A 13,621-nucleotide genomic window follows, 5' to 3' on the forward strand; every position below is an offset into this window, starting at 1 on the left:
CTGCTGCTTTGGCAAAGCGCAAGTGAGCTGGTTGGAGAGTTCTTTTCCTGTCCACAGGACCTGCTCATAGTTTACACACTGGGGGGAGCTGAAGGCTTCTTGACGTTGGATTACTGAATTTAAACCACTATTAAAAGTTTGTGTAAAATATCTGTTGCTATTCACTTCTCAAATATATTGTTTTGTCTTTGAAGAACTGTCTCACTAACATTGCAAAATACGATTTAGTTTGGTAAAAGATTAGAAAAATAAGCACATATTTATCTATTCACTGAATACATTACATGCTATCTAAATGGAAAAAAGTTTCCAGCCAGCTTTCATTCATTCAGTAAAACAGAAGGCTTGTTAATGATCCCAGTCCTTCAAACAAAAATAAAACAAGGCATTGACTCTTTCCACAAAAATACCTCACCAGCTTCTAACTGCAACCAGCAACTTGGAAGTCAAAAGGAGAGCAATACAAATTACCAAAGTTTTAGAAAACATGTTCTTTAACTGAAGCTGAAAGAAGTGCAATTTCTGTGTTAGAAAAAGTATTGGTAAGATTTAGGGAGAATGAAAAGGGAAGTGGTACTAGAGGGGAACACCCACTGCTATATTTGCAATATGTTAAAAAAATTTGTAAGAGGATATTCATCAGTTGTTCTCCATACCCATGGGGTAAAATAAGAGTGATAATTTCATTTTCAGGAAAGCATATAGGTTAAGAAAACTTTATAATTGTAAGAACAGTGAAGTCTGAAGCATGGTAAAAATGTGGCAAAAAGCCTGCAATGGAAATTCTCTTAGAAATTCACTTAGAGAAAATCTTTCCCAGAAGTTACCTGAATATATATAATTCTGCTGCAGGAAAATATTTTTTTTCTATATGGTCTTACTATTCCAAAATCTCTATGGTGCCATGATTTCTTTTTCATCAGATAACTATTTTCTTAAATAGATTTTCTTCACAAATTCTTTTCCAAACAAAAAATCAGTTGCCTAGAAAAAACAGCAAAACGTGAAACATAGAGCATGTTTCTTTATGTTGCAGACCTGTGTCAGGTCACTGAACTCTCAGAGCAGCAGCTGAATGACACATTTGGTCAATCTCTCCTTTTTCAGATCCTCCTAAACTTCACCTGGATGGTCTTGGGGAAAATAACACTGTCACAGTAGTGGCAGGAAGCAAACTACGACTTGAGATCCCTATCACTGGTGAACCAACTCCAAAAGTCGTATGGAGTAGAGGTGACAAGGTACATTGTCATCATACACATTTCTTTAGCTGAACAAGGAGCCTTTTTCTTCAAAAAATAACCTTTAGCCTCGTGAATACATTGATTTTATCAGAAGAAAATAAGGGGAAGATGCCCTTTATCTAAAAACTCTCTTTGGTCAAGGATAAAATAGATAAATGTTATTTAGTTTTTTTGAGTCTTTTTAAGGAAAGGCTGAAATTAATGAATGAAAAAATATGGGTTTTCTATAAATTAATAGTAAAGGAGAAGGATACATGAGACGCAGAAAAAACCTAGAAAAAATCTACCAAATGGTTACTTCTTCTATACGTAGTGCCCAGAATGGCTGCCAGGTTTTGACAGGAAGCCATGATATGTTCTGGTTTTGGAAAATGAATGAAAAATTCTAATGGAGTGTCAAGTCTCAAATGAAACAATACACTGGGAGATTGGCATCTTGCATTTGGTGTCTTAATGCAAAACTTTTGCACAGATCAATCCCTGGCTGTGTAAATACAAAAAAAGTCACTTTTAACGTATAAATTTTCATTGTGGTATGTGAAAGCTGGAACATGTTATTACTACTACGTTCAACAGACCTGTCTGGTCAAATCTGTGGCAACTATTTTTCAAATATTAATTTGAAAATTAATTGTGGTGTCCAAATAGGGAATTATTCCAAGAGAGCTCCTACTCCAAAATATGTGACAGCATTTGAAATCTGTGAGGACAAACTACTGACCATTACAATCACTCTGACCTTTAAAGTGAATTAATTAAATTTTTATTTCACTTTTGGAAGAATCCACTATTCTTTTTCCATCAAATTAATGTCAGATGGTGTTAAAAAAGTTCTTGCTCACAGGACAAGTAAGCCTAGTGCCTCATCCTTTATGGTGCAATGGCTGAACTGAGTACTAAGCAGTTACCACATTGTACTTATTTTTACTTATTTTAGTTATTTTGTCATTTTTGTCATCATTAGGTGACTAAAATTCTGCATTTTACTGTGTTTTTTCTTACAATTGCTTTAAGAATTTTTCTGAACTGTACTGTACTACTTTTGAATTTTGATTTTTGACTTTTATTCTCAAATATATATAAACATGACTTTTGCCTCTGTTTTCCTTGATTCCTAGGGGATCACAGACAGTGGAAGAATACGGGCAGAAACATATCCAGACAGCAGCTGCCTGGTCATTGATACAGCTGAGAGGGAAGATTCAGGTCCTTTCAGAATAACTTTAAAGAATGAGGCTGGAGAGGACACAGCTCTAATCAACATCAAAGTGGTTGGTAAGTCATGTGGAACTGTGCATGTGAGCCATGTCTTTTATCACAGCCATTGTCAATAAGTGCTCCTTGAAGACCCACATTTTTATGCACTCCAACAGGAGACAAATTCTCCTTCTCCTATCTGAAGGTTCTCTTCTGTAGATGCTGTCCTCCCTAGCTAACAAACTGTTACAGATTCTCAGAAAACTTCCATTTACCTCTTTGTCTCCACTGTCAGGTGAGGAATTGAGATGTAAGGGTACTAAGGCTCACTGTTACTGAAGGACCCAGGAGCTTGGCAAGGGATTTAAGTAGGAGTTAATTATCACTCTGCTTTCACCTCAGGCTGCAGGGACCAAACTTCTGTAGTTCCCTTAGGCTGCCCTTATCACTCTTTGCTCTCTATTCTCCTTATGGCTGTGGGCTCTGTCTTACCACATGTCCTCAAGTGCCTCTCAAGTGTCTTGACTGTGCTGAAGAACTTGGCACTTATCCATTCCCAACCACCAGACAGGATTCACAAACTTTCTTTTTCTCTCTCTTCATTAGGAATTCCTGATGCACATCAAAAACTATTCATATTTGTTTCTTATTTTACCTTTTTAAGTCAAACTATGCAGTAAGAAGAAGATTTTTAAAAATAATATTTACTTTGTTTACAACAGATGTCCCTGATCCTCCTCAGGCACCAAACGTGACTGAGGTGGGTGAAGACTGGTGTATTATGACCTGGGAACCTCCAGCAAATGATGGTGGATCACCCATCTTAGGTACTTTTGTTTTTGTGTGTGTGTGGTGATGTTCTAATATAGACAAAAGAAACAAACCCCAAATAATGGATGAAATAGGATCAGAGTTTAGCTCAGGCCCTGAAGGGTTGCACTGGGAGTATCCAGTTGCAACAATGTTCTACCTTCTCTTTGACTTTATCGGAAATTTGTTTATTTTAATGAGTTGCGTTTTGTCATTTTGTATGTTGCCACACTATCAAGCTCCCTACTCGAAAGACAACCTCCTATAAAACTAAACTTGGAACTGTTATTAGCCTGTTTGAATGTTAGAAAGAATTTAAGAAACAATTTACTGAGTAAATTGGAATATATTCTATTACACTGTACCAAGAGGAAAGGCCCAGAGGCCAGTAGATTCAGGCCCTTTTCACTCTGAACTAAACACAGCAGTGTTGTATGTGAAGTCCAAAAAATGCTCATATGTGGCCATGAAAGCAAAGCAGGTGACTGTCAGATAGCTTGCAATTAGCAAAATCCAGCAATTATCCCTAAATCACTCTGAGGCTAGAAGGGGATATGGAGCTGTATCCAGAAAAAAATGCCATTGGGAAGTCAAAAACCCTTCACAATTGACCTTTATGCCATCACTTACTATAATAAAATTTTGTTTGGTCGATAGGATATTTCATTGAGAGGAAAAAGAAACAAAGCTCCAGGTGGATGAGGCTGAATTTTGAACTGTGTAAAGAAACAACTTTTGAGCCAAAGAAGATGATTGAAGGTGTTGCTTACGAGGTCCGTGTATTTGCTGTTAATGCAATAGGCATGTCCAAACCAAGCATGCCTTCAAAGTCCTTTGTTCCTTTAGGTAAGTAATCAAGAGCACAGAGACAGGCATGTATTTAGAACACAATTATTAATACATTATTATAGTCCTCTAATTGTATAACTGTAGTTCTTGTGGCACTTGTGTTGCTCAGGACCTGTCTTTATGAGGTGCTTCATAAAGTACATGTCTATCCCTGGAACTACAGTCTTTTATAAACAAGAGACAAACATGCACAGACAGAAGAACGGTGCACTAAAATAAACCAGTGTTACTATAGGTGAGCCTGATATGGTCAGTACTGCAGTCAATGTGTTTTAAGGACCAGAACTAATAGTTCCACATTTTTGTGTATCTTAGACACATCCTGAATCAATAGAGTCAAACTATTGTCAGTCAAACCAGCAACTTCGAGAATAGGTAAAGATGATGAATCACAGGCAATCACTGGCTTTTGGCCAAAAATGGTCAGGAAAAATGAGAAGTCTAAAGATCACTATTTGCAGGCTGCACTGAGTGAAGATGAGGCTTTCTTTCACATTTCTCTATTTAGGCTTTGCTACACAGTAGCTTGCCGTTTTAAAACATACAGGTAGTCACAAATAATTCATACATTTCCATTTCTAAAAAATTACAGGTCATAAAGGTAGAAACCCATGGGAAAAAATTTGCCCAATTTTGCAACTAATCACAGGATAAGATACATTTGAATAGTCCCTAATTTCACTCTATGCCTCATGGATTCCCCATTAGCTTAAGCAGGGACTTTTTTCCCCGAAAGGAATCACATATTTTTAATATCCTTTTGCAGACAATCCTGATTTATACTATTCTAAATGTCATCTTACTGCTTTTTATTAATGTAACAGCTAGGAGGCCTTGTCATTCACCTAGTGACAGACTTATTCTGTAGCCTCTTCATATAAAGAAGCAGATTTTCAAACTATTGTGACAACCACAAGTCCCTGTAAAAGAGTGGTGTCTTTTTCTGTAGGCCAGGAAAGGTTCCCACCTTGCTCAGCAGCAAGCCCAGAACAAAGAGGAGAGGGAAGAAGTGGCTGTTACTGCTACAGCATGCTCGCTTCTTGACAGAAAATACCTGCTATGGTAGAATACACTGCTCCAAACTTCTCTGCTCTACCTTCCACAGCTCTTTATCCTTCTTTCTCCTCAGCAGGAGGAATGTATCTCTGGCTTAGGCTGTGAGCAGATATGGGATGAGGTAGCTGCTTCTCCTCATGTGGTCCTAGTCAAAAGGAAGCTGCGCCAGGGATGATTTGAAATCATCCTGGTAGGCAGGATTTAGCCTGTCACCTGTGATGCTAAATTAAAGGAATACAGACCATAAATGTAAACCTTTAATTGTAACACAGTTTTCTGCCTTCTCCCTGCTGCTTGCTTGCTTCAGCTGTTACCAGCCCACCGACTCTCCTGGCAGTGGACGGAGTGACTGACACCTCGGTGACAATGAAGTGGAGGCCGCCCGACCAGATCGGAGCGGCGGGGTTAGACGGCTATGTTGTGGAGTACTGCTTTGAAGGAAGTAAGTGGGAATGCCTGGGGTATGTTACCCATGGTGAAAGTAGGTGAGACTTTCTCCATTTTCTCTCTACGGTTGTCAGGTGCTCTCACTGTAAGGCAGAGACTAATCAGTCAGAAAACCTCAAGCAGCAGGGTTTTGTTCAGGTTTCCTTTGGTTTGTATTCCAGATCCCACTCATTGATTGTAGTTCAACACATCTTATATTTGATCTGAAATCCAAATCAAAAGCCATATAATCTGTTGCAGTGTACCAAGTACTGTGTTAATAGCTATCCTCTTTTAGAAGCTGTGACAGTCAAGGCAGTGAAGAGCGGATGGATGCATGAATGTATAAAAAATAATGAGTGTGGTCCAAAATATGTTCAGGTGGGTTTTAGGGACAGGAAGTCCTCAGTGTGGTAATCCCTGCGTTGACATATCACTAATTGGCTACTTCAAGCACAAGTCCCCAACACTAAGTTTCCTGTAGGAGATGCAGACATGTAGACATGCAAAGTTTATGTCTAGATATTTAATTTCTCCAGTGTTTCAGTGCAGTCTTATATGGGATCTTCAACTATGTCTGCCTAAGACAAAAGTTGATACAGAACTGAAGGAGACAAATAAAGATACCAGAGATTGCATAAACATTTGAGAGTAGGGAAATACATTTTACAATTAATACATTGTAAATATTGTCTTTGGTGATCAAGCAGCAGAAACTTAGTATTTTCTAGCAGATTTTTTTCTGAACTGGCATCAAATGAAGTTTATTCTCAAAAAGTAAAATCCACCAGCACGTGGGTAAGTATAAAATAGCCTGGAGTGGTATGTGCAATACCCAGCCTCTGTGGGCCAACACCATCAACTGCAGCAACATTGTGGATTAACGGGACACAGATATCTTCAGCTCCACTAGCTGCTGCTCTCAACTGTGCTGTAAATCAAGTTATGATTTACATAACTTTTTTCATGAAGCCATTTGTTTCAATGAAACCTTTTAATGAATGCAGTCCACAGCCTGGAGACAAGAGGTAGAGGACATCGTCATTCACACTGTCACGTTTCAGATTCAGAAACCCAGGAAAACAGTAGTTCATAAAAGTGGTCAGATTCCACAGGATAAGAGTACGCTCAGCTCTCTCTCAGGTGAGCGGGAGAGGGTGTGAAGAAGAACCACTGGCTTTTCTCAGGAGCACTCAGCATCTTGTAGTATTTAGCTGAATATCTTTAAGGAGCAGAAACAGACCGCAAGAAGCTCAGAGACCTCAAGAAGAGCACCTGAAGGCAAACACAGCTGGAATGGTAGGAAGGGTTTTCCTTGTGTATTGGGAGGGAGCTGCGGGAACATCTCAGAACGAGTAAGCATGCAGTCTTCCATTAAGATGCAGTATTCCTATATTGTTTCCATTCACAGGCCAGATGTAGGGGAACATAAAGGGAAGTGTCAATGTGAGGACTTCAGTGTATACTTTATATTCTGCTTTGTTTAGCACTGGTAGACTGGCAGGGAAAAGTTATAAGTGCTTGTAACATGCTACTGTCACAAACCCCTTGACATTACAGTATGTGATATCCAAATAAGGTGACAAGAGAGAATGAAAAATATAAATACATTAATTCAAACTATGTTTGTCAGAGGAATCTTCCTGATCTATCTTTAAAGGACTGTTAGACAGAAGATCATTTTATACCTGTTGAATGGAACAAATTCTTTTACTTTTTTTTCAGATAGGCTTAAAACATACGAAGATACAACAAAATGGCAGTCATCTGCCATTTTATTGTAACCCACCTCAGTTAAAATACAATGGGTACAATGTATTTTACATAGTTTTCTGAGTGTTTTATGTATATCTATATATGCCTCCTATATATGCATATACATCTATATATACACAATTGACATTATGTATATATGTTATAAAAATGTTTAGGAAGAAGCAAGATAAGTAGAAAATACCAATTTTAAGTCATGTTATTGGATTATAAATTTTTCTCTCTCCATAAAGTCCTTTTTTCCTTTCTTGCAATATCTCAGTGCCTCCTTTTCTCAGTCTTTTTACTGCCTGTTCTGCCTCAAACTAATTTCTTCTGTAATGTTTAATAACTCTTTTTAATTTCAAGGTACTTTTTATGACTGTCTATATTCATTCTAATATTCTGTTCTCTTAGTTATCTGTTTGTAAACTCATTTGTCTTTACATTCTCCATTCTTTCATTGTTGTCACTGAAATACTTTTAAAGAGGGCTTTTTTGAGTCTTCCTTAGAATAGCAATCATTAGGAAAAATCACAAACTGAAAAGAGAAAGACAAAAATTATATCATGATAATTCAAAAGAATAATGTATCGTGAGCATTGGTTTGGCTTTGCAAAAATTGGTATTTCCCTTTAGTCTCAAGCTCCTAACTTGATCACTGCAGTGGACTTTTGGACTTCCTCACTAGTTTTGACAGCTCTCTGTGTTTATTACTGAACTAGAGTCTCATCATGAGTATCTGGATCCAGCATTGCATAGGTGTGACTAACACAAATATAGAACTCCCCAGGTCCAGTTTTCAACGTCCAACTTGAACCTTTTGCTATGGTGATGCGGAGTAGACCAAATATTGTTGATATTGGAGAAGTCAGTTACTAGTAAAGTGTGCTGATGACTGGTTCTTGTGGGACGTTTCAAGGGTTGCCTGAGGAGCTTGGCCCTAGTGTTCCCTAGGACACTTTGTTTATCTGCTTTTAACGGGCTATTGTACCTGCACATGATCTGTTTTCATAGCTACTAAATAAGCACCTCAGAGAGTGTCTGTTGGCTGAGATCTTTACCAGTGTACTCATCCAGGACCATGCACAGATACTAGAATAATATTTTTATTATCCTGAAAATAGCCAACTCCAAGATTACAGGAAATCCAGGGCAGTGATAGCTTCGTCCAGGAAATGAAGCCTTAGGGTCTACGTCATATCTGTCATCATCCATGGGTTTGGTCTTTAATATTCTGTGTTGCCTTTAGCTAAATGTGTTCTCTTCATCTGTTTCCTCAAGTTTTTTTCCAAGACCTCTTTTTTCTTTTCTGTCTCTCTTACTCAGAATTTATCTCTGAATTTCTTATCTCTTCTACGATCTGTTTTCTTCTCCTACACTTTCTCCTATCATCACTTTGTTTCATTTCTCTCTTCCAAATGTTCCTTTTGTCTCTTCATTTTCATATTTCTAGGGCTGTGCTCAGGCCCAAAGAAAAATATACAAACTTATCTCCTCCTCTTCCTTCATCCTTTAGCTTTCCTGTGGGCATCACATATAACTATGCTGTGATCTAGATGCCTTCTTTCCATCTCTTTTCTCCCTGTAGTCTCCCTAAATATGGGTCCTCTAAATCTTTAAAGCCCAGCATCTATCTTTGCATACTTACTAACAGGAATTGCTAACCACTGACAAAATGCTCCATCTATGTGAAAGTGGGTGTCTCTGATTAATTTTAAAGATGGATTCTCACAAGGTATATCGACAGATCTGTCTGAGGAATTGCTGGAGCCACCTTTTAACCTGGAAGGTACAGTATTCAACAAAGGATATAAATCTTCTTTAACAAAAGAAAAACTCTCTTCATAAAAGCAAAGATAAATTCCTGAGAGTGATTTTTAGGGGCAACAGTCTGCAGAATTTTCTGTAGTACATGTATAAGGGGAGGGGGAGGTTCTTGGGAAACAATCATCGATTGCAATCCTTTTCTGCTAGAAGCTGAAAGAAGCAGCTTGAAGGAGAACTTTATTCCTAAAAGTAAGACACGCAGTTATGAAAAAATATCATAGCATTATATTTTGAATCTGCAGGGCTCTCTAGTTTATATTAGTTCTCTTGTCTTCTGTGCCCATTTTATAATGCTATCTTCATATGACATGGAAAGTATTGATCCTGACTTGCTAGTTCATAAACCTGGCTCCAATGTCCAGGTGCCAGCAGTGTTACAGCAGCCTATGTTGGGACGACAGGGTGGATAAGAAAGCGTTATTTGTAATTGAAGCTCTTCTGAAAGACTGTACTGTTAGGATCACTCTATGACTTACATGCAACTGCCTAGGGGTAGGATTAAAAATCCAAGAATGATGTAATTATGTGAATAATTCTGACACAGCCTTCCTTTTTTAAAGGCACAAGGAGAGATGGCATTTCATTGCAATATGTAAATATTCTGTGTTTCTCTTATTCCTCAGTTCTACTTTCAAGGCTGCTCAGTACCAGCTGAGATTAATTGCAAACCCCATTTCTCTCCAAGGAAGCTGTTAAAGAAATTATGAGCGCTTTTGGAAATATACTCTTTGTCCCCCTTGTTTTCTACCAGCTGAATTAAAAAACTAACCAGTTTTCTTTCTGCCACAATTAAATTATAGACATATTCTAATAACATTTGTACTATTATATATAAATATATAATCATCAGGAACCCCTTAAGGTTTAAAACATTCTTCCCGTGTATGAAAGTGAATCTATATTGTGTTTACAGCATAATTAGAAAAAAACAAAATAGAATTATTCATTAGAATCTAATGTATCTATTACTGTTTTGTAATTTTCCTCATCCATGCAGTGGGTGTATTTATAATTCCCTGTTCTTTCGATTTGTCCTCCTCCCTCCATTTCCCTGAACTAGCTGATGAATGGATCGTGGCTAACCCGGAGCTGACAGACAAAACGAAGTTTACTATCAATGGCCTGCCCACTGGCTCAAAAATCCTTGTGAGAGTAAAAGCTGTGAATGCTGCTGGTGAAAGTGAGCCCAGGTACCACCCACAGCCTATTTTAGTCAAGGAAGTGATAGGTAAGATCCTCCTGACTACACTTAACCCGCAAATACGCTCTGTTTCCATACTGAGACCTGATTTTTTAAGGCTAATACTTATTTGTTGTTGGAAAGTGATGATACAGCCTTACAAAACCATTGTGTTATGGCTAGAAATCATGAAACCACCTTTAAAAAAATGTCATAATTATTTTTATTTGTTTCATTTCTGAGCCTTTATCTCAGTTTTTTAGGGCTTTTTTTTCCTGCAGAATTTGAAATTGACGGTGCCTTTTTAAAGTTGCACTAAGTTTCTCACCTGTTCCTACCACCATAGCATTTGGTGTTCTAAAATCTGATGGTGTACTAAATGTAACACTGTGGGACCAAGAAATTTAAGATACCTCACACATCAGTCACTTCTGGGAATTGCAGACCACACAGTTTCCATTTTATATTGATGCCCACCAGTGCTGCCTCAGTTAGAAGACAACTGTAATGCACAAGCTTTTTTTTTTTTCCAGAACCTCCTAAGATTCGTCTACCAAGACACTTAAAACAAACTTATACTCGAAGAGTTGGAGAAACTGTGAATCTTGTTATTCCTTTCCAGGTAAGAGCTAAAAAGATTCTCATTTGTTTGGGTTTTGGGGCTTTTTTTGTGGTTTGTTTGTTTGTTTGTTTTCATACTGATGCTTTTAAACTTACTCCTCTGTAACTTAAGCAGTGTGGAAGCACACTGAAGCACAGAGGTGTTTGAAAGCTTTTGCTTTGACATCTCAAAGAAATTATGTTCAACCAAGTAATGAATTGGGTAGCTAGATCAGACAGACTGATTGGTCATCTGTCATCCAAAGGACACTTATTAATCCTTGTAGTAGATGTTACATGTGAGATAATTGCTAGCACAATGCAAAGTGCTTACACTGTTAGATATAGTTATTGGGGGGGAACAGTAGCATTTAATAATTTTCTCAAGAGAGGAAAAGTGAGGGGAGGAGTGGGCAGACGGCAACTTTTAAATCCTTGTGATCACAAATATGACTATTTCTAAATGTATAGCATGTTTTCCTACAGTGTCATGTTAACCTTCATTCCCACACCTTTTACAACAGTGACTGTCTCTTTACTTGCAGAGTCCTTCTTCTGGATACAAGAATTAAGGAAGAATTCATTTCTATTTCATGTTTGCACACTTAAAGATACTGGGTGGGCATAACTCAGTTTTTATAAGGCTGCTAAAAGCCTTATAAAAGCTTGATCAGCAATACACTGCAAGCTATACTTCTCTTGAAAAATTAAAGGAACATTAAAATCTATGGTTAATTAAAGAGATTAAAGTCTATGGTTATTCTCTAAGATGAGGTGTTCGAAGCAGTGTGAGAATTACCCTTTTCAGATAGCATCTACAAACTGCCTCTGGAAGGCAAATCCCATGGTAAAGCAGGTGGAATTCACTCTAAATTAAGTACCTAAACTGGGCACTTAGATATACAAAAAATGGCACACGAAAGACATCATCCAGCCTACCTAACAGCTATTCCAACTTCTTTTGCAATGAAAGAAGAGAGTTTAGGTTCCCTAGAGTCTTAGTCTACTATTTCCCTCTTTCATTGGCAGTGGAGAGAATGTAAGCACTTCCAGAGGGTGAAATACTTTATTCTGTATTTTCTGTGAGTTATTTTTTCTCCTTTTTATTTTAGAAAACTGGAAGTTATTTGTCAGATATAGCCAGAAAGACAATTACTCAATATAGCCAGAATGTGCAAATATTTTCAATGTCCTGGGGCAAAAAAAAAAAGGAAAGAAAGTTATATTTCAGGTGAATTGGTATGATTGCATCTCTAAATGCTGTATATTTTAAAAAAGAATTTTTTGTTTCTTTCAGGACAGTTTTTATTTCCTGTTTGGGAAAAATGGGAAATGAACCTGTTTTCTTTTCTTCCCTTTTCTCTCCAAAAAATTCATATAAAAATTGTTTTCTGGCTTCTTGCAGGGAAGNAAACCTGAAAATTGTCAAGAAAATCTCAATAAAACATTATTCAAAAATGTAGCAATGGTAAAAATATCCTTATACATTCATGGATGCATTTGTTTACCCTTTTCTAGTGCCTTAGAGTCTTGTAAAGTCTTCTCTGGCAGTTTCAGTCTATGGAAGTCTTATTTGTGCAGGACTTCTATTGGAAAATCAATTATTCTTTGTTTTTCCATAGGTTTAGGAATGGCGTAGAACTTACCAATGATCCTAAATCTCGGTATCGAATCAAGGTTGAGGGTAAAAAACACACTTTGATCATAGAGGAAGCTGCAAAAAATGACACTGCAACTTACTCAGTTATGACAACTGGAGGGCAATCAGAAGCCAAGCTTGCAGTTGACTGTGAGTATCATCCATCTTGCTCTTGAATTCTTATATCAGAGTTTGCTGGCATACAGAAATAAATAATTTGCTTGCCTTTCCCTGGGGGTTTAAAGAGAGACTTAACCTTCACACCAATTTCTTTGCTGCAAATTTCCAGAACAGTGACTTCCCTTTAAACACTGTTTGCAGTAGCAGGCAATGAACTAGTTCTGCTTACTATCACTCCATTAAGGTGGAAAACAAAGCAATCCATCCAAAGATACAATAGGTCAACAAAGTGAAATTTGCAAGGAAAGTATCTTCTTTTCCTGAATCCTTTCAGGTTTTCACAGGAAAGCCAAACCTAGGCACAAACACATGACTGTGTAGCCTCTTCAGCTCTGTGCAATATCTCTTTAGAATATCTGTGGTTTTTAACAAAATGTATCTATCTGTCCTCTAAAGTTATCATGCATTATGCATAAATGTACACTTTTTTTTTTAATAGTCATGCTGCTTTTGACTATTTTGTACAAATTGGCATCCTAACAAATTCATGCTATTTTATTATCAAGTTGGAAATTATCCTCCATGGCTACTGAGCTCCATCACCTTTCCTTTCTTGCAACATCTTCTGAGGAATTTCCAACTGTCTTTCTACAAAACACTGCCTTTCCATGGGTCTTTTTTCTGTGCCAGATTATAGCCAGGGGTATTTATTGCATACAGATTAAATGTTCAGCCTGGACTCTGCTCTGCAGCATCTAATCTTCCAGAAAGTGGAAGTGTGCTAGGGTACCAGTTCTCAAACTCAAGTTTTACAAAAGCCTGTGGGCATTCATAGAGTGAGTTAAGGCACTTCAGTAAACATGAGAACAAGTAGAGTATGAAGTTAAGCTTACTGACCAGTCAGCCTTTGCCACAGCC

At 37.6% G+C, this 13,621-nt stretch overlaps 1 protein-coding gene across 1 annotated transcript in view; it reads left to right on the forward strand.

Moving 5' to 3' along the window:
- Positions 1 to 13,621, forward strand: part of MYBPC1 (myosin binding protein C, slow type) — a 90,565-nt gene that overhangs the window by 49,609 nt on the left and 27,335 nt on the right. Inside the window, exons 18-24 of the mRNA XM_029963491.1 lie at positions 1,108 to 1,241; positions 2,363 to 2,519; positions 3,164 to 3,268; positions 3,909 to 4,097; positions 5,464 to 5,598; positions 10,225 to 10,392; positions 10,878 to 10,966. Of these exons, the coding sequence (XP_029819351.1) occupies positions 1,108 to 1,241; positions 2,363 to 2,519; positions 3,164 to 3,268; positions 3,909 to 4,097; positions 5,464 to 5,598; positions 10,225 to 10,392; positions 10,878 to 10,966 (977 nt within the window). The remainder of the gene's footprint in view (positions 1 to 1,107; positions 1,242 to 2,362; positions 2,520 to 3,163; positions 3,269 to 3,908; positions 4,098 to 5,463; positions 5,599 to 10,224; positions 10,393 to 10,877; positions 10,967 to 13,621) is intronic.

The sequence above is a fragment of the Manacus vitellinus genome, unplaced genomic scaffold (genome assembly GCF_001715985.3).
Source record: "Manacus vitellinus isolate BGI_N305 unplaced genomic scaffold, ASM171598v3 scaffold_5_pilon, whole genome shotgun sequence".
Taxonomy (NCBI): domain Eukaryota; kingdom Metazoa; phylum Chordata; class Aves; order Passeriformes; family Pipridae; genus Manacus; species Manacus vitellinus.